Source organism: Piliocolobus tephrosceles, chromosome 21 (genome assembly GCF_002776525.5).
Source record: "Piliocolobus tephrosceles isolate RC106 chromosome 21, ASM277652v3, whole genome shotgun sequence".
NCBI lineage: Eukaryota > Metazoa > Chordata > Mammalia > Primates > Cercopithecidae > Piliocolobus > Piliocolobus tephrosceles.
In genome coordinates, this window is record NC_045454.1 from 22,215,693 (window position 1) to 22,235,615 (window position 19,923).

At 49.4% G+C, this 19,923-nt stretch overlaps 2 protein-coding genes across 9 annotated transcripts in view; one reads left to right on the forward strand and one right to left on the reverse strand.

Moving 5' to 3' along the window:
• Positions 1 to 3,795: 3,795 nt before the first annotated feature.
• FXYD5 (FXYD domain containing ion transport regulator 5) lies at positions 3,796 to 19,636 on the reverse strand. Of its 7 annotated transcripts, none has more exons than XM_023196904.1 (9): positions 19,495 to 19,632; positions 18,695 to 18,755; positions 16,781 to 16,861; positions 15,879 to 15,935; positions 13,467 to 13,577; positions 9,422 to 9,511; positions 7,507 to 7,536; positions 7,353 to 7,427; positions 3,796 to 4,111 (listed from the first exon to the last, which is right to left on the reverse strand). In XM_023196904.1, the coding sequence occupies exons 1-9, from the start codon at positions 19,618 to 19,620 to the stop codon at positions 4,062 to 4,064; spliced, it is 681 nt and encodes a 226-aa protein (XP_023052672.1). In that variant the 5' UTR covers positions 19,621 to 19,632; the 3' UTR covers positions 3,796 to 4,061. The 7 variants fall into 7 exon arrangements, with proteins under 7 accessions (XP_023052672.1, XP_023052670.1, XP_023052674.1 ...); XM_023196902.2 differs by having other exon boundaries at positions 19,435 to 19,580; XM_023196906.2 differs by lacking the exon at positions 13,467 to 13,577 and having other exon boundaries at positions 19,495 to 19,636.
• LGI4 (leucine rich repeat LGI family member 4) overlaps positions 18,620 to 19,923 on the forward strand; it is a 31,371-nt gene continuing 30,067 nt past the window's right edge. For both annotated transcript variants that reach the window (XM_031934921.1, XM_031934922.1), the window contains exon 1: positions 18,620 to 19,223. The gene's annotated coding sequence lies outside the window, so the exon portion shown is untranslated. The remainder of the gene's footprint in view (positions 19,224 to 19,923) is intronic.

Sequence of the window (19,923 nt, forward strand, 5' to 3'; positions counted from 1 at the left end):
TTTCTTTCTTTCTTTCTTTCTTTCTTTCTTTCTTTCTTTCTTTCTTTTCTTCTTTTCTTTTTTTCTTTCTCTCTTCCTCTCTTTCTCTCTTTCTCTTTCTTTCTTTTTCTTTCTCTCTCTCTCTCTCTCTTTCAAAATACAGTCTCTCTGTTGCCCAGGCTGGAGTGTAGTGGCACAATCTCAGCTCACTGAGACCTCCGCCTCCCAGACTCAAGCGATTCTCCTGCCTCAGCCTCCTGAGTACCTGGGACTACAGGTGCCCACCACCACGCCTGGCTAATTTTTGTATTTTAATAGAGATGGAGTTTTGCCATGTTGGCCTGGCTGGTCTCGAACTCCTGACCTCAGGTGATCTGCCTGCCTCAACCTCCCAAAGTGCTGGGATTACAGGCATGAGCCGCTGCCCCCGGCCTTGAATATCTCTTAATCCATCAAATGAGATGAGGGAGAAAGTCTCTATAGTAAGAAATTAATTTTACCCCAAAGAAAGGGCTGACTTTTGGCCTTGCTGTTGGAAGATAATCTCTAAGCCCCTGGAATATTCTGCCTGATAAGAGTGTCTCTATTTACATAAGGACCTAGGGACACACCAGATCATTTCTAACAGTGTGATTTCCGGTGGGGGCTGTGGGCCACACAGTATCAGCTCCACCCCTGGAGGGGCTGGAAACTAATGTCGGTCACACATGTGGTCAATTAGGTCTATGTGACTGAACCCCAGTAAAAACCCTGGACGCCAAGGCTCGAGTGGGTTTTCCTGATTGGCAACACTCTGCGTGTGCTGTCCCACATGGGTACCCACAGAAGACAGTGCTGGGAGGAGACAGCTGGAAGCTTTGCACTTGGGACATTCCTGGACTTCCTCACGTGTCTCTGTCCTCGGCTGGCTTTCTCTGTTTCCTTTCACTATAATAACCCATAACTGTGAGTCTGAGAGCATTCAGTGAGTTCCGTGAGTCCCTGTAGTGAATTGTCAAACCCTTGGGAACCCTCAAACCTGCAGCTGGTGTCAGAAGTGAGAGTTCTCCTGGGCCTCCCCAACCCTGCAGTTTCTTTGGGCAGCAGCGTGAGGATCACCTCCCTGATATTTGAGGGTCTCCCTCCAACACCACAGACCCAGGCCTCTGGTTCAGAGCCCTCTGCAAAAAACTCCAGACCCAGCTAGAATGCAACATAACATCTTCATTTCTTTTCACTGAGTGTATTTATTTATTTATTTGACAGAGTCAAACTCCGTCACCCAGGCTGGAGTGCAGTGACACGATCTCAGCTAACTGCAGCCTCTGCCTCCTGGGTTCAAGCAATTTTTGTGCTTCAGCCTCCTGGGTAGCTGGGACTACAGGCGTGCGCCACCACACCCAGTTAATTTTTGTATTTTTATATGGTAGAGACGGGGTTTCACCATGTTGGCCAGGTTGGTCTTGAACTCCTGACTTCAAGTGATCTACCTGCCTCGGCCTCCCAAAGTGCTGAGATTACAGGTGTGAGCCCCTGCGCCTGGCCTTGGATTTATCTTTATAGCTATCTACTATCTACATTAAGCAGTACTGATTTTCCATATATGATTGCAGGTTTTAAAATAAATATGTTTAAGCTAAAAAGGGAGTTGATCTTTCAAAAGAGAGAATAATAGTACAGATGAGATGAAAACATGTCAGAAGTTGGGAGTATGTGATGTTGAAGTTTGAGAACTATTGTCCTAGAAACATCTTGCACACACCAGCACCACCCTGCCAGCAGGCAAACATAGCTGTCAGCATTTCCTGTTCTAAGCAGAAATTTATCTTCCCTACCACAACCTACGTCCCCCACTCCCCAGTGCTTCTCAACGTTTTCAAAAAGCAACCTGCAGTATGAAATGCATTTCATAGCACACTATCATGTATACTGTTAGGGTGAGCCATATGACATTGCTAGTTTTATAGGTCAAACACATTTGAATATTGCCATTTTCAAATGATTCAATTTAATAGACATACTCAGGCTGGGCAAGGTAGCTCATGCCTGTAATCCCAGCAATTTGGGAGGCCGAGGTGGGCAGATCACCTGAAGTCAGGAGTTCAAGAGCAGCCTGGCCAACATGGCGAAACCCCATCTCTACTAAAAATACAAAAATTAGCCAGGCGTGATGGTGGGCATCTGTGATCTCAGCTGCTTGGGAAGTTGAGGCAGGAGAATCACTTGAACCTGGGAAGCGGAGGTTGCAGTGAACTGAGATCGCTCCACTGAGCTCCAGCTTGAGAGAGTGAGACTCCATCTCAAAAAAAACAACGAAAAAAGACATAATCCATTATATACATAAATGTATACTCATATCTAGATGACATCCCCTCCTGATCAGTTAGACATCTGTTCTGCTTTAGGTGGTAGGTGCAAATAATGAAATAATTTTAGTATCCCCATGTATGTGCATAATATACATATTATAACATATATATGTATACATATATAATGTATATAACATGCTACATATTATATATACAGTCTTAGAGATTAGTGATGCAGTAATAACATTTATAGTGATGTATTAATAACTATATATGTCATTATAATTATAATTGTCATATTCTATACATTATATATTACATACGATGTTTATGACATGCTATGTATACTATATATATACAATCATACACTTGTTATTAGTGATGTACTAATGTCTTTTTAAAATTATTCTTTCTTTCTCTCTTTTTTCTTATGCTACTCAGAGCCCACTAAACTGATTTAGTAACCCATGAATGGGTTGTGACCTGAAGTTTGTGAAACATGGTTATGCAAGCCCTGTGACCAGGACCTTGTCTCTTGACTTTGGCATGACCCTTAAGCCTGGGTAGAGCTCTGGTCTAAGTCCTGCACTTCAGGGGCCCTGCTGTGACGTAACCTGGTGGAGCCAAAGGCCTTTAGGAAGTGCCCACCAGCATCTATGCTCTTCTTGACCAAGTTCTAGATCCCTAGGACCCCTGAATTCCTCTCTCAAATTGCTCAGAGCCCAGGCTGGGGCCTGCAAGGCCTTCTTGGTGGACAAATTCCTAAGCCAAGAAGTGGCCCAGATGGTGGCCATATGTGTACTGGGGGCTGTGGATGGAACTTGGAGGTGCAGGCTGTGGCATCCACACTCATGTATGCAAGGCCCCTCCCAGTGTGGGAAGGGACTAGAAGTAGGAAGGAGAGGGGATCCCTGCGATCTGGGACCTCCAAACCCTTAAAAATGTTAGGGGTGAGCTGACACCGGGTACCTGCTCCCCTGTGGGGACCATACCAGTGTTCTCAAACTGCCTGCAGGCAGAAGCCAGCCTTGGCTCTCTCTCTGGCCAGAGTCACCCAACACACAGAGTCACCTATACCCACCTACCACCATCCTGTCTGCTACACACTAGACTGGCTTCCTTCACTTTATTCCCTGCCTTGGCTTTTTTTATTTTTCTTTTTTAGAAACAGGATCTCACTGTGTCACCCAGGCTGGAATATAGTGGTGCAATCACAGCTCACTAAAATCTCGACCTCCTGGGCTCAAGCAGTTCTCCTGCCTTAGCCTCCTGAGTAGCTGGGACTCTAGACAAGCACCACCAGGCCCAGTTAATATTTTTATTTTTTGTAGAGACAAGGTCTCACTATGTTGCCCAGACTGGTCTTGAACTACTGGCCTCAAGTGATCCTCCCACCTCAGCCTCCCAAAGGGCTGGGGTTATAGGTGTGGGCCACCACGTCCAGCCTTTGTTTTATTCCTTGAGGGCCCCGAGGCAGCCCCTGCCTCCTCTTTCCACTCCCCTGTCCCAAATGATCAGAGATCCTGGGGAAAGGACCACAGTGCTTTACTTTTTGTCTGAACAGAGGAGATAACTTGAGGGGCAGTCCCCAAGGCGCCAGGCAGCCTTCAGGGATGGGTAGGTTTGGGGGAGGTAGGAGACTCGGACCGGCAGCCCTGGCTCCAGCTTCATCGTCTGTGCCTTCCCTCTCTGGCCAGGCTCTTCGAGGGGATGCAGGAGGCTGGGCACGGTGAGCTGGCAGGGGGCTTGGTCTTGGGGTGCTCAGCGGGTTGTCGGTTCCTGTTTCTGATGGACTCACCTGCAATAATTCCGGCATAACCCGGACAGCTGTCTGCATTTGCCACCTGTGGGTGAAGGAAATGGTTCAGTCATGAGCTAGAGCGATATTGATTCTTATTGTGTGTTCTGGAGCTGGGGAACCAGGTTGATCAACCCTGCCCCTCCGGAAGCTCAAAGGCAGCTTCATAAACAAATGATGGAGAAACGCACCGAGAAGCCCTGCGAGAGGTGCTTCCCACACAGGCTCACAGATAAGCCGTTTGGAAACTCCCATTATTTTGTATGTCACTTATTCATTCATTCAGGCACTAAGAACACAGTTGAGGATAAAGAAAAAAATCCCTGCCCTGGCAGATTTGTCTTTCTATGGGGAAAGACCAACAAGAAGAAAAATAACAAAGTCAAATGTATGAAGGCACTACGTGGGATGGTGTTAAGTCCTATGATGGGAAATAAGGCCAGGAAGGAGGCATGGAGGCCCAGGAGCTGGGCTCATTCTCACGGGGATGGCTACTGGGGCTTCAATGAAGAGGCGACTTTTTTTTTTTTTTTTTTTTTTTGAGACAGAGTCTTGCTGTGTCGCCCAGGCTGGAATGCAGTGGTGCAATCTCGGCTCACTGCAACCTCCACCTCCTGGGTTCAAGTGATTCTCCTGCCTCAGCCTCCCGAGTAGCTGAGATGACAGGCACATGCCACCACGCCCAGCTAATTTTTGTATTTTTAGTAGAGACAGGGTTTCACCATGTTGGCCAAGCTGGTCTTGAACTCCTGGCCTCAAGGGATCCACCTGCCTTGGCCTCCCAAAGTGCTGGGATTACATACGTGAACCACTGCGGCCCGCCAAGGAGGTGACATTTGAGCAAAGGTCTGAAGCAGGTAAGGGAGACACCTGGAGGAAAGGTGTTACAGGCAGAGGGAACAGCAGCGCAAAGGCCTTGAGGTAGGAGGACACAGATGGGCTCCAGAGACTCATCTGTGGCTGGTCCAGAGTGAGGGAGGGGGGACCTTAGAAGCCAAGGGTACTTTAGAAAACATCTGCCACCCTTGCCTCCTCCAGCCCCTCAGCTCTCTGGCCTCGTCTTCTTCTACTCTCCCGCAGCCTATCCTGTCCTGGCTACTTTGCTTCCTCTGCTGCTATAGCAATGGGCGCAGCTCATTCCTGCCTCCAGGACTTGGCACTTGCTGCCCTCTCTACCTGGTGATTCATCTTCTCATCATCAGGTGTCAGTTCCAATTTCACCACTCCAGGGAGGGCTTTTCTCCCCACCCCTCTCTTCCCTGTCACTCTGCTTTATTTGGCAAGTATCTTTCTCTGTATCCACTCATTCACGCATTTATTTGCTTATCATCTTCTCCTGACCAGATGTGAGTTCCTGAGGACAGGGACCAGGGCTGCTTGTCACCACCATGCCCCCAGCATCACCCAGCATAGGTTTGGCACACACGAGGTGCCCACAAGTATTTGCTGTTGGAAAAATACATGGCCCCAGAGCTAACGTTCAGGCTCTGCTCTCACACAAACCTGGGTCCAATCCTTCACTGATTCTTTTTTTTTTTTTTTTAATTATTTGTGTAGAGACAGGATCTTGCCATTTTGCCCAGGCTGGTCTTGAACCCCTGGGCTCAAGCCATCCTCCCACCTTGGCCTCCCAAAGTACTGGGATTACAGGAGTGAGCCGTGACCCGCCAGCAAATGAATTCACTGACTCTTATGTGCTGCGTGACCTTAGGCAAACTCCTTAACTCTCTGAGCCTTAACTTCACCACTGGGGTGAGAATAGGGCCTGGTGCAAAGTCAGGATCAACACACACATGTTGCATGAACGAGGCAAGAGTGCTTGACTCTCAGGGTGTTACAGGCAGTGGGGATTCTGTATATATCAGGAATCATGTTTTATGATTGTTAGAATTCTGCCTCTCCCCTTAAGGCAAAAAAAGATGTGACTATGCTCATTTTCTTAATAAGGAAGTTGGACAAGAGAGGTAATGAAACTTGGCATTGGTTATACAGATTAACTGACAGCTTGTGTTTTATTTCACCCACAACATTTTGAAAACCTTTTTTAAAAATTAGTTTCTCTGCATGTTATTCTGCCTTTCCCTACACCTTCCTGTCCCTGCGTTGGGCCCTGGGCCCCTTGCCCTCTAGTTAAACACTGGCAGGAGACAGTGGGGTGGGAGGAGAGGGAGGTTTAGGTATCTGATCCTTACCCTCCCTGCTCCCTCCTGGTTTGGTCACAAGTGAGGCAGTGGCTGGAACCCTCTTTCTGAGGCCACAGCTCCTGCCAGCAGCCCCACCCCCAGTTCCATCTCTCACCAGGCCTCCTGCAAAGCCAGTATCTCCTCTCGTCCCTCAGGCTGGGGGATAAACAGGTCTCCATCCTTGCTGGTCCTAGGGCACTGCACCATCTCATTACCCTGACTGTACCTCGGAGATACCACTCTATTAAACGTTCTCCAGTTAACCCTTTGCAGGTCCTTCTGCCACCTGCCATGAATCTGATCAACACAGCTGTCAACATTTGAGTACCAAAAGATTTTACAGAAACATTAAGCTCTTAAAAGAGTAGTTACTCTGGCTGCTCCAAGCCTCTATTCTTGCTGGATTGAGTGGGTGAGGTTGTTCCATGAGGCATTTAATCCTCAGGTATCTCCTCCCAACACAGCCTTGTTTAACCCTTGTCCCGTGCCGGGCCTGGGTGCAGTGAGCTTGTGACTGCTGGGGTGGTATGCTGACTGCCAAACGGCCCTTAGTCTCTACCTCTCCCTGTCAGTATCCATGTCCTTTGCCATGTGACTTTGCCTGTCTTCCCATCAAGAGGTGGAGTCTATTTCCTTGAGTGAAGCCCAGCCTTGCGACTTGCTTTGACCTATGGAATGAGGCAGAAGTGATAATGGCCAGTTCTGAGCCTACATGCATTTACTCTCTCTTAGACCCCTGCCACCACCATGCGAACAAGCCCAAGCTAGCTTAGTGAAGGATAAAATGATGAGGCAAGGAGCCAAGGTGCCCCAGAAACAGAGTTTCCTGCTGACCCACAACCGCACTCAGATGGGAGAGTAAATCCAGTTGAGACTAGAAGAATCATCCAGCTGAGCCCAGCCTACATTTCCAAACTGTGGTCTTGAGAGCTCAATAAATGGTCATTATTTTAAACCACTGAATTCTGTGGTGGTTTGTATGGATATGCAGCTAATAGATACCTCATTTAAAACAAAATTGCCCAGGGACCTTTGAGAACCCAGCCCTCAGTCATAAGCCCCCTCCTGGTCTTGGTGCCCTTCCCACCCAACTCCAGTTCTCACTGGTGAGGATGATGATGCCTGTGATGAACAGCACAGCCGCGACCAACAGCCCCCGTTTCCGGAGGGTGTGTTCATCTGCAGAGAGAAAAATGAGGGGTAGAGTCAGAGGGGCCTTCACCTTTCCTTCCCCCACATCTTCCTGTGGATAACTTACCATAGAAGAAGGGGTCATCCTCATGAAAACCTGGAGAGGCAGACAAAGAGCAAGTCAGGGTTCAGCAAAGGTTTGTGAAGTGAATATGTGAATGGCAAAGTCAGGAAAGGGGGGCACCTGGGTACCCTTAGAACAAAAACCAAAATCCTCACCATGGCACACAATCTGGTTCCCATTATTCCTCTAATCTCATTTCCTCCCCATTCCCCTCACTCCCTGCACTCCAGTCCTACCAGCCTCCCTGCTGTTGAACGTGCAGGCACCTTCTCACCTCAGGGCCTTTGCACTGGCTGTTTCCTCTGTCTGGAACACACTTTCCCTAGACATCCACATGACTCCCTCCTTCACTCCCTTCCCAGTGGGGCCCTCCCTGGTTTTGTATGTGAAATACAGGTTGACTATCTCTAATGCCCAAATCCAAAATCCAAAATGTTCCCAAATCTGACACTTTTTGATGTCACGTCAGAGGTGTTTGAACCAAAGCAACTCCATCTCGAATAGGGTAAAATAAGGCTGAGATCTACTGGGTTGTATTCCCCAGAGGTTAGACATTGGTAGTCATAGGATGAGACAGGAGGTCGGCACAAGGTACAGGTCATAAAGGCCTTGCTGATAAAACAGGTTGCAGTAAAGAAGCCAGTTAAAATCCACCAAAACCAAGATGGCAATGAGAGTGCCCTCTGGTCATCCTCACAGTTCATTATACGTTAGTTATAATACATTGGCATGCTAAAAGACACTCAAATACCAGCACCATGACAGTTTACAAATGCCATGCAATGTCAGAAAGTTACCCTATACAGTATAAAAAGGGGAGGAACCCTCAGTTCCAGGAATTGCCCACCCCTTTCCCAGAAAACTCATGAATCCATCCCTTATTTAGCATATAATCAAGAAACAACCATAAAAATAGGCTGCTCTGTCAATGGAGTAGCCATTCTTTATTCCTTTACTTTCTTAATAAACTCTATGGACTCACTCTGAATTCTTTTTTGGTGCAAGACCCAAGAGCCTTCTCTTGGGGTCTGGATTGGGACCCCTTTCTGGTAACAGTCTGACATGGCACCGAAAGGAAGTGCCCATTGGAACATTTTGGACTTCAGATTTTTGGGTCAGGAATGCTGAACTGGTAAGTATAATGCAAATATTCTAAAACCCGAAATCTGAAAGACTCCTGGTCCAAAGCATTTTGGATAAAGAATATTCAACCTGTACTCCCCAGTCACTCTCTAACCCTACTTTATTTTTCTTGATAGCAAGTTAAAATCAACTGATACATACTTATTATGATTATTTCTTGTTGTGTTTCTCTTACCACTAGAATAATAGTTCCATGAGGGCAGAGATTTTGTCTGGCTTGTTCACCACTCTATTTCTGTCCCCTAGAACCTAGCCTAGCACACAACAGGTACTCAGTGAATATCTGTTGAATGAATGGATGAACGGGCTCTCTATGTGACCCATGGGCATATCATTTCTATTCATTCACTGGGGAGTTGACTGAGCAGGAAGTGGAGGATAAGACCACCAAGGAAAGAATCAAATTGCCCCTAGAAACAGAGCTCTCTGCTGACCCACAACTGACCTCAGAGACTTGAGTAAGTCCAGCTGAAACCAGAAGAACCAGACAGCTGAGCACACCCTAGATTTCCAAATTGCAGAAATGAGAGCTAAATAAATGGTTATCATTTTAAGCCACTGAGTTTTTAGGTGGTTTGTATGCAGCAATAATTTATGCATTCATTTATCTATTCAGACATTTATCACGTGCCCACCCTCTGCCAGGATTGAAGTCATTTACTCTCCCATCACGTGTTTACTGAGAACTATTCTGTGCTGGGCTGTATTCCAGGTGCTGGAAATACACAGTGAACAGAAAATAGCCTGCTTCCAGTCTGGGGAGGCAATTACTGACCAGATGGCTTGAGGGTCTGCGGGTCTGTCTGGACGTCTGTGCTTGGGGATGGTCTCTCAGAGAGTGTCGTGGTGTCTTCAGTGGGATGAGCTGAGAGAGTGGCCAGATCAGTGGAGGGCAGGAGTGAGCCATGGAGGCAGAAACAAGGGATATTACTGAGAGTCTGCATCTGGAAGAAATCCCTCTCCCACATCTACACAGCTGGTGTGCAGGGTCAGGCATCCCCCCTACTCCATACCAGAGGCAATAAGTAATGGCAGGCATTAAAATGCTGAAATAAGCATGCACCCCCTAGTTATGACTATCTGATCTGCCTCAATCCCTGAGGGACTCCAGACACCTCTCCTAAGACCTTCTGGCCCACACTATAATCCAGGAGATAAAGGAACTAAAAGGCAACACCTGCCAGGCACTCTGACCCAGCTACATAGTCTAGAGACACTTTTAAAACATTCTGAATATTGTCCAGGTGCAGCAGCTCACGCCTGTAACCCCAGCACTTTGGGAGACTGAGGCGGGCAGATCACCTGAAGCCAGGAGTTCAAGACCAGCCTGGCCAAAACGGTGAAACCCCATATCTACTAAAAATACAAAAATTAGCCGGGACTGGTGGCACACACCTGTAATCCCAGTCACTCGGGAGGCTGGCAGGAGAATTGCCTGAACGTGGGAGGGGGAATTTGCAGTGAGCCGAGATTTCACCACTGCACTCCAGTCTGGGCAACAGAGTAAGACTCCATCTCAAAAACAACAACAACAACAAAACTATTCTGAATATCATTTCTGCCCCCAGGACGGAAAATACCAAAGGATTCTTCTCTCGAAAAAAAAAAAAGGGCTGGGTGTGGTGGCTCACGCCTGTAATCCCAGCACTTTGGGAGGTTGAGGCGGGCGGATCATGAGGTCAGGAGATCGAGACCATCCTGGCTAACATGGTGAACTCCCGTCTCTGCTAAAAATACAAAAAAAGTTAGCCGGGTGTGGTGGCAGGCGCCTGTAGTCCCACCTACTCAGGAGGCTGAGGCAGGAGAATCACTTGAACCAGGGAGGAGGAGCTTGCAGTGAGCTGAGATCGTGCCACTGCACTTCAGCCTGGGTGAAAGTGCAAGACTCTGCCTCCAAAAAAAAAAAAAAAAAAAAAAAAAAAAACAGTACCTCCAAGAAAAGGCCTCCCCCAGCACTGAGAAGTGCCACCACACCACATCTGAGGCCTCAACAAGAAGCCAGCAGGCAGAGAAGCTCCCTCATGAAACCCAAGTTCCCTGGAACTACCTTGGTGCCCCACACCCTAAATAGGAACTGGCAGCCAAGGATTACAAGATATTCAGGGAATGCATTGCCCAGAGGAAGGCATAAGCCAGATCAACGGCAGAGACCACAGGAATGCAAAGGACAGCCATACTGGTGTGCAGTGCTCATGCACCCTGGGGCAAGATAGTCTAGACTCAAATTCTGGTTCTGCCACTCTTGGCTGTATTGCCTAAGGCAAGCTGAGTAACCTTTCTGGGCCTCAGTTCCCTTTCCTGTAAAATGGGAGTAATGACAGTTCCCACCACACAGGATGATCACAAGCATTGAATGACTGAATATACAAAAGTTTAGCACAGTGCCCAGCATGAATAAGCTCTCAGCAAAAGTCAGCCCTTGCTGTTAATGTTTGCTCAGCACTCCTTCCTCCTTCTGGAATAGCTCCCCCTTTCTTTGTGGGAGGACATTGCCCTCCCTTCCCCAGTTATAACCCAGGCTACAAAAGGAAGCATGTGACCTTCCCTGAGTCCTTTGAAATCCCAAGTAGGGATACTGAGTGACAGCTAGGTACTATAGACTGAATTCTATCCGCCCCACCGAATTCCGTATGTGATGGTATTTGGAGCGAGGGCTTTTGGGAGGTAATTAGGGTTAGATAGGATCATGAGGGTGGGGCCCTAATGATGGGATTAGTGCCCTTATAAGAAGACACCAGAGAGCTTGCTTTCAAGCTCACAAGCCCACCCACACATGGAGAGGACATGGTGAAGACAGAGCAAGAGAATGGTTGTCTGTAACCCAAGGGGAGCCCTCGCCAGAAACCAACACTGCTGGCACCTCGATCATGGACTTCCCATCTCCAGAACCGGGAGAAATGGATTCCTACTGTTTAAGTCATCCAGTCTGTGGTATTTCATTACGGTAACCTGAGCAGATTAAAACCCTAGGTGAAGCCTGGAAGCTTTGAGCTAGGACGCTCAAATAGGAAGGAGCCATTTCCTTCCTAGGTGGAAGAGAAGCAAAGATAGAGGAGGAAGAGAGGCCTGGGGGCTTTCATGCCCAGCCTCTAAGCAACCCAGAGGCTCAGCAGTGACAGCCATTTATCCTTGATGAATTTCTGTCACATATATCGAGGAATATGGACCAATACATAGAGCAACTCAGGTCAGCAAAGACTCGGTAAATTAATGCAGAGATGTGAGAATGCTTTATCAATTGATAAGTGTGGACACAGCTGCTATCCCCCACCCCCTACAGGTGCACTTTTGTACAAAACAGAAAAGTTTCCTTCCGTAAGGCACTTTATTTCCATCTGTTGTAGGATTGTTTTAATAGATTCTGTAAGAATGAGATGCTTAGGCCGGGCGCGGTGGCTCAAGCCTGTAATCCCAGCACTTTGGGAGGCCGAGACGGGCGGATCACGAGGTCAGGAGATCGAGACCATCCTGGCTAACACGGTGAAACCCCGCCTCTACTAAAAATACAAAAACTAGCTGGGCGAGGTGGCGGGCGCCTGTAGTCTCAGCTACTCGGGAGGCTGAGGCAGGAGAATGGTGTAAACCCGGGAGGCAGAGCTTGCAGTGAGCTGAGATCCGGCCACTGCACTCCAGTCCGGGCGACAGAGCAAGACTCCGCCTCAAAAAAAAAAAAAAAGAATGAGATGCTTTACTGCTATCACTAGAAAACTGGAACAGTTATAAAGACCGACAAAGGGAATGGCATAGCCTGAGAGGTGGTATGTGGTCTTGTTTAGTGCCCAGTCTGCACAGCTGTACATGTCTCTCAGCCTGGGAGTGGCCTACATCACAATACTTTCCAGTTGGGGGGCTGGCCCTCAAATAAGGATCATCACACAGGCATTAGAGGCGATCTGTTGCCTTATCTCAGCTCAGTCTCCTTTCCTACACCTTCTGGTAATACTAACTCACTTGTCCAGAGGAAAATTCCCTCTTCCCTGACTGTTGGTCTGTGTGGTTCAAGCATGGCTGGCTGAGCCTCTTCTCCAGCCCCAGGGTGAGGCACAAGATTCAGGCCTGGCCAATGAGAATAGTTCATTTCTCAGGCTCTCATTGGTTCAGACATGAGCATGTGACTCCAGCTGGACCAATGAGAATCAATTCTAGGCCTCAGGCTAGAAATAATAGGAAAGATTTTGTTCTGCAGCCACCAGGTATGTGACCTAAAGTTAGAACTAGGGGACCATCTCTGCCATCCAGAGGGGAGAAGTTAGTCAAGAATGAAGACAACAGAACCAAGAGAGGAAACAAAGCATTCATGACAGTGCTTATGTGCCTTGATCCAGCTATGCCTGAAGTTGGATACTTCTGGACTTTCCAGAGCTTATATAGCCAATCAGTCTTGTGTGTGTGTGTGTGTGTGTGTGTAAGGTGAATTTTCTATATTTTGCAACTGAAAAGCTCCTGTTCTAACATTAAGGAGATGTACAAAAAAGAAATATCCACAGGCATATTTTATAGCACCAGCCTCCGAGGGGAACTGATGGCAAGAAAGTTCTACCAGTTAGGGAAACAGTGCATACTGCATGCTGCCCCTTGGGGATCCTTTGCTGCAAATTAGCTTAATCAAGACTCTCAGAAGTCCTGCCATAAAGAAACATGGTTAACTTTAACTCAGGGTTCCCCAAATAACTTTGACCACAAACCGAAAACATTTTTTTTAAAATGTGTTAACAATTCCCCAAACAGGGGCACCGAGAAACGTACTGAGGGAAATGTTGACCTAGATAGAGAATTAAATAAAAATCATAGGCTGCTGCTCTCAGTCCCATGCTATATACCTGTTTTGGTGCTCTTGTGTGTCTCTGGATCTGTCACTAGAGGCCCATCCATTTCTGTCGGTTGCTGGGTCTGGGTCTGGGTCTGGGTCTGGGTCTGGGGTTGTGGTGTTTCTATTCAGGTCAGAAGAGCAAGGAGGGAAGGATAAGAAAGAGTGAATTAGGGTCAGGCGCGGTGGCTCATGTCTGTATTCCCAGCACTTTGGGAGGCCGAGGCGGGCAGATTACCTGAGGTCGGGAGTTCAAGACCAGCCTGACCAAAATGGAGAAACCCTGTCTCTACTAAAAATACAAAATTAGCTGGGCATGGTGGCTCATGCCTGTAATCACAGCTGCTCGGGAGGCTGAGGGAGGAGAATCGCTTGAACCCGGGAGGCGGAGGTTGCGGTGAGCCAAGATTGCCCCATTGCACTCCCGCCTGGGCAACAAGAGCAAAACTTCATCTCAGAAAAAAACTAAGAGGCTGGCAAAACCCTAAGACGTCAATATACCAGGTGTCACTGTAGGAATGGGATGGGGGCACTCTCCTGCACACTGCTGGTGGGTGAGGAAGTGGGCACAGCCACTTGGAAGGGCAACCTTTATTTTTACTTTTATTTATTTATTTATTTTTGAGACAGGGTCTCACTCCAGCCTGAGCTGGAGCGCAGTGGTGCAATCATAGCTCACTGCAGCCTTGAACTCCTGGGCTCAAGTGAGTCTCCCGCCTTAGCCTCCCAGGTAGCTGGGACTACAGACACATGCCACCATGCCCAGGTAATCATTTTGTACTTTTTGTAGAAAATAGGTTTTGCTTTGTTGCCCAGGCTGGTCTCCAATTCCTGGGCTCAAGTGATCTACCCGCCTCAGCCTCCAAAAGTGCTGGGATGTCAGGCATGAGCCACCGTGCCTGGGCGGCAGGAGGGCAAATTCTAAAACATTAAGCATTCATGTTATTTGCCCTGTACTGTTTTGGGATAAAAGCACAGGCTCTGGGCGGCCAGTTTCCTGGACTTTGATTCCTGCTGCATCCCTGACTTGCTGTGAGACCTTGAACCAGTTACTCAGCGTCTCTGTTTCCTTGTCTGTAAAATGGGGACAATGGTAATTTCTGCCTCTTAGGGTTTGCGTGAAAGTTGAATGAGTTAACATACGCAAAATATTTAGAACTATGACCAGCACATAGTCAGTACATATTCCAAGTGCGTTTGCTCAAGGAGGAAGGGACAAGGTTGCTCATTGTGGCACTGGGTGTAGACAGAAAAAGCTGGAAACAGCCAACACGTGCATCAAGAAGTGTGTGACTCCATGAGCTGTGACGTAGGCGCCTTGTGGAACACCAGGCGGCAGAGAAAACAAAACAAGTCTTTATGCGGTGATGTGAGAACTTCCAAACATGCGACTGCATGAAGAAGCAAAGCAAGTTGCAGAACAATCATCCGATCTCCTTAAGCTCACACAAACACAGCACACAATCAGTGCATTTTCTCCAGGTGATAAACATGGGATATGGTATCACTGGGGACCTACCCCGATGCTAATGGTGGGGACCTCTCGGAGACAGAGGGAGAGAACAAGGATTGGGGAGGGAAGGTGACAAAGGGGTTTAGTTTTGCTACAATCATTTTATTCTTTCCACGTAGAAAGTGTTTACGTACTACTGCATCTTTAAACATCGATTGAAAAAATTGGGGAGCACTTTTTTTTTTTTTGAGACAGGGTCTCGCTCTGTTGCCCAGGCTGGAGTGCAATGGCGAGATCTCGGCTCACTGCAACCTCTGCCTCTGGGCTCAACTGATTCTCCCACCTCAGCCTTTTGAGTAGCTGGGACTACAGGAGCACACCAATGTACTCGGCAAATTTTTGTATTTTTCTGTAAAGATGGAGTCTCACTGTGTTGCCCAGGCTGGTCTAGAACTCCTGAGCTCAAGTGATCCATCCACCTTGGCCTCTCACAGCACTGGGATTACAGGCGTGATCCACTGTGCCTGGCCAGGAGCACTTTTTGAATTATACTCCAAGAAAACATCCAAAAATTGTTCAAAAAATTCAAAAAAGGGCTCAGAGAAAAAAGAGATGAAAGGAAGAAACAAATAGGACTGGCACACAGACTTTCTGGGGGTGTTTGCAAAGTTCTGCTCTTTGACCTGGTTGGTAGTTACATACGGATTCAATTTAGAGTAAGTCATTACATTGTAAATTTATGGGTTTTGTATTTTTCTATATGCATGCTAATTTCACAATTTCAAAAGTGTTGTGCTTTTCTCTTTCTAAAGAATTGAATGGAGTTGGCTGGCTGCCCCACCCAAAGTGAACCAGGGCATTCAGAGCTGGGAGTAGGGACTGAAATGGGCAACCAAAGACCTAGAGTGTCAGAGAAGAGGGGAAACTGTTTGCCCTGGTCCTGTCCCCACCCCCTGCCCCTGTGCTACTCACCATCAGCAGGCCTGGTTGGGGTCGGAGGGGTGGGCTGGAGTTCTGTGTAGACTGCGTCTGGAGTCCAGAAACAAGGGGTCAGGGAGAGAACAGGAGAGAGAAAAAGAAGTGGACAAGATCTATGGATGGAGATGCCAGAGATTCCCATAGCAACTCCATTTTAATGTAATAGAAATGGCTTAATTAATCCAGCCATTTGCTAACTGCTGAAATGTGCTACCAATATGTCCTCTTCTTTGGGACCTTACGTCCCACAGATGCCACACTACAGCTCCTTCTTCGAGATGCTGGCTGCAAATTAGCTTTCTCAAGACTCTGAGAAGTGCTGCCTAAAAAAACGTGTTTAACTCAGCTTCCCAAATGCCCTTGCTCTGATAAAAAGCCCCAGAACTTCCTTTAGGGACCATCCTTCCCTGACTCTTGGTCCCCTTTATTCAGTGGGTGTGACTCCAGCCCTGGTGGAGGTTAGGCATGGAACCCAGGCCTGGCCAATCAGCTTCCTATGCCTGTGGCCACAGTGGCCAGCTCAGGGATGCGACCTGAGCCTGGCCAAAGATAACTCGGTTCTGGGACATTTGCTGGACTGGGGAAGGGAAATTCTCCTGCTGGGATTCTCAGCAGACAGGATGAGAGCCCCAGGCTTCAAGGGATCATCTTGGCCCCATGAGAGGAGACTCTTCCTGGAAATGAAGACAACACAGAGAAAACAGAAACAAGAGGTAGAGAGAGCTTCCTGATAGCATCATTTGAGCACCTAGATCAAGCCATGCCTGAAGGTCTGTACCTGGACTTTTTCGTTACGTAAATCCATAAATTCCCTTGTTGGGTCCCAGTTTGGGATTTTTGTTGCTGTTGTTATTTGCAATGACAGGATCTTGATAGACATGTCCCTCTTTCCTCACCTGGGGCTGGTGTAGGGACCTGAATGTCCATGATAGTTGGGTCTGCTGAAGAAATGGACGTGGTATACTTCAACGTCTGTCCTAGGGAATCAAAGATGAGAAGTCAGGAGGGAGCCTGGTCCCCCTCCTCTCACCACCCCCGCCCTCCACTCCCTCGTGAAACCTTAGGGGTCCTGTCTGCTGGTGGAATCACTCAGCTTTGACAGTATCAATCCATAATTCTGAAAGTGTTTTCAGCTATGCCAATGCCTGGGACTCCTTCTTCTAGGCCCCCTCCCCGCCCATCCCTGTGGGGTGGGAGAGTCAGTTTAGTCTAGTGAGCCCAGTGCTAGGGTAAGCCCAGACCCTGGTTTCAAATCCTGCCCCCAACAACTTTCTTGCTGTGTGACCTGGAACGAGTAAAGTCCTTTCTCTGAGCCTCAGCTGCTCCATCTGCAAAGCGGGCATAATAATCGAATCTACTGCACAGGGCTATAGATAGGGTGAAATGACACAGAGCAGGGGAAGGGTCTCCCACACTGCTTACCATGTCGTCGGTGCTGGATAACTCCACTGCCCCCACCCTGGCCTTGCCTCCGTACCCTCCAGCCTGGACATCCGAACAGCCTCCTCCCTGGGTTCCCTGCTCCTGTCCCTGCCCCCACAGTCTGTTCCCACCTGCAGCCAGAGGGAGCCTGGGACCACCTGAGTCAGGTCAGGGCCTGCCTGGCTCAGAGCCCTGCCCTGGCTGCACTTCACTCTACATAAAAGCAAAGCCCTCATGTGGCTCATAAGTCCTCCTCCATCTGGTCCCATCACTTCTCTGTCCTCTCTTCATCCCACTCTGCCCCTTCTCATCCCAATCCAACCACCCCACCTGCCTGTTATTCTTAAAACACACCAGACAACACTCAGCCCCCAGACACCTGCAAGGCTCATTCCCTCATTTCTTCCAAGTGTTTGTTGGTCCCAGTGTCACCTCCTCAGTGAGGCCCTCCCTGACCACCCAGTTTAAACAATCCTCATTACCTGTACTTTTCTGCAAGCACATAACACCTCCTAGCACATGATATAACTTACTAATTTGTCTCTCCCCACTAGAGTGTGACCTCTTGTTTTATTCACTGCTGTTTCCCCAGTACACAAAATATCTAGCACATAGTAGGTGCTCAATAAATATTTGTCAAATGACTGAATGAGTTTATGAAAATCATTTTATGAAAGAGAAGTGAGGGTGCTTTCAGTGGGGTGTGCACTCTGGGTTCTGGGGGCAGGCAGGACAGTTGTTTTCCCGGCTCCCCCACACACTGTCCTCTGACACAGGACACTTCCCTTCGCTGAGCCTCAGTTTCCTCATCAGTAAAATGGGCATGACAACAGGTGTGACTGACTGTCAGAGGCAAAGCCTAACTGAGCTAACACACACCACACACCACACCTGCCATGCAGAAAGGATGCTCAATGACCCCCCCGCGGTTCCTGTCTTTCAGGAGACACTTTCCAGGCAAGGCTGAGATGTCACCAACTCGTTGGACCAACCCCAGCTCAACAGCTTTGTCTAACTGTGTAATGCCCCAGGACCCAGTGATCCTCTTTTTTGGGAGCCGAGGTTTCCTGGCTGCTGAGTAGAAAACTGACACCAATCTCCCCGCCAAATCAAACTCAGTGAGTTCTTCTTGGAGGTGAAACTGGAGGATGCTCAGCGGGACAGGCCCTGGCCAGACTCACTGGAAGCAGCCACCCGGGTTTGAGGTGTCCAAAGAGGGTGTAACGTCGCCCCGCCATAGGGATCCCCACTTCCTGGTGCCGGCTCAGCAGGAGGGTGACAGGGCGGGACAGAACGTTCACACGCGCCAGCCACCCACCCTGCAGCACATGTAGGGCTGGCCTGGCTGGGGCCTCTGGGGCAGGGTGGAGGCCAGAGACGGGTCTTACCTCTGGTGGGGAGAATCAGGCCAACGATGGTGAGAAGACACAGGCGACCAAAGGGCGACATCTGTGGGACCAGGCGATGCTGGGGTCAGCCACGATGTCAGCGAGGCCGGCCTCTGGCAGCCCCCGGGGATCCTGCAGCCCCTTCCCTGCCCTGAGCAAACACCTCTGGCTTCCAGGACCCCCTGCCAGGGCAGACGGCTGGCCTCAGGGGAAAGGGGAGGGTCTTAGGTGGGGATATCAAACAGTCACCCTGCTTCCTTCCCCTGCAGGTCCCCAAAGAAAACAAGAAGCAACAGATAAATGGATCTCCCAGCAGCTGCAAGGGCCGGCAGGCACTCCTGAAGCAGAGAAGCACCTCCCTGCGCCTTCCGCCAGGCGCCTATCCCTCACTAGGACTGACGCAAGGAGGGGACTGGGGCAGAGGAGTAGATAGGAGGCCTCTTCCCTCCCCCAGGGGCCCAGAGCCCAGGAGTCGGCAAGGAGGGGAAGGAGGAAGAGTGAGTAACGCCTCCTGCGCTCAGAGGAAAAAGTGAGTTGCTGTCAGGGGCTGCCTTGCAGGGATGGCGCGCTAGGGAGATCTGAGAGGCACCGGTCCGAGGGGGGTGGCAGACAGCTGGGGAGACTGAGGCAGGCCGGCAGGAGCGAGGCAGAGCGGCCCACTGTAGCCCAGGAGAGAGGCAGAGAGATGTGGGCGTGGATGGGGGACAGAGAGGGGGGGAAGGGGTCAAACCCCTACCCACCTGAGCCCGGCCCGTGGGCAGAGGGGCGGCGGATGGAGGTGGCGCGCGAGAGGCACTTACGTTGGAGCTGGGGGTCCTGAGCCGGCAGCCTAGTGGGGAGAGGGACGCGGCGGTGGCTGCTGCGTCCAGGCGGAGGGTGTGGCCAGGGGAGCGCGAGCGGGCGGGGACCCAGACGGGCTCAGTCATTTCCTCTTGGGTTTCCTGGCTTCAGAGCCCGGGGTGGGAGCAGGAGGGGGAGCCGCTGAGGGCAACGGGGGGCAGGGGTGAGGGCACAGTGGTGGGGGAGGGTGGGGACGGGGATGGGGCCGGCAGGTCTAGGGTGAGTGGACGCCTCTGAGAAAGCAGGGGGAGAAAGGGGAGGGGTCTATTCTGGGGTCCCTGGAGGAAGGGAAAGGACAAATCCGAAGGTGTTGAGGAAGAAGGGATTGGAGGGAGGCAACTCGGGGCACTGGGAGAGGAGAAGGAAGAGGGGGCAACCCCGGGCACGCA

Excerpts from the sequence above, each read along its gene's own strand:
- FXYD5 (XM_023196903.1), bottom strand. The coding sequence starts at position 19,620 with ATGACTGAGCCCGTCTGGGTCCCCGCCCGCTCGCGCTCCCCTGGCCAC. Across the intron at positions 15,936-16,780 it reads GGTCCCTACACCAGCCCCAG|ACGCAGTCTACACAGAACTC; the intron begins GTGAGGAAAGAG and ends TCTGGACTCCAG. Across the intron at positions 9,512-13,466 it reads ACACAAGAGCACCAAAACAG|CTCATCCCACTGAAGACACC; the intron begins GTATATAGCATG and ends CCACTCTCTCAG.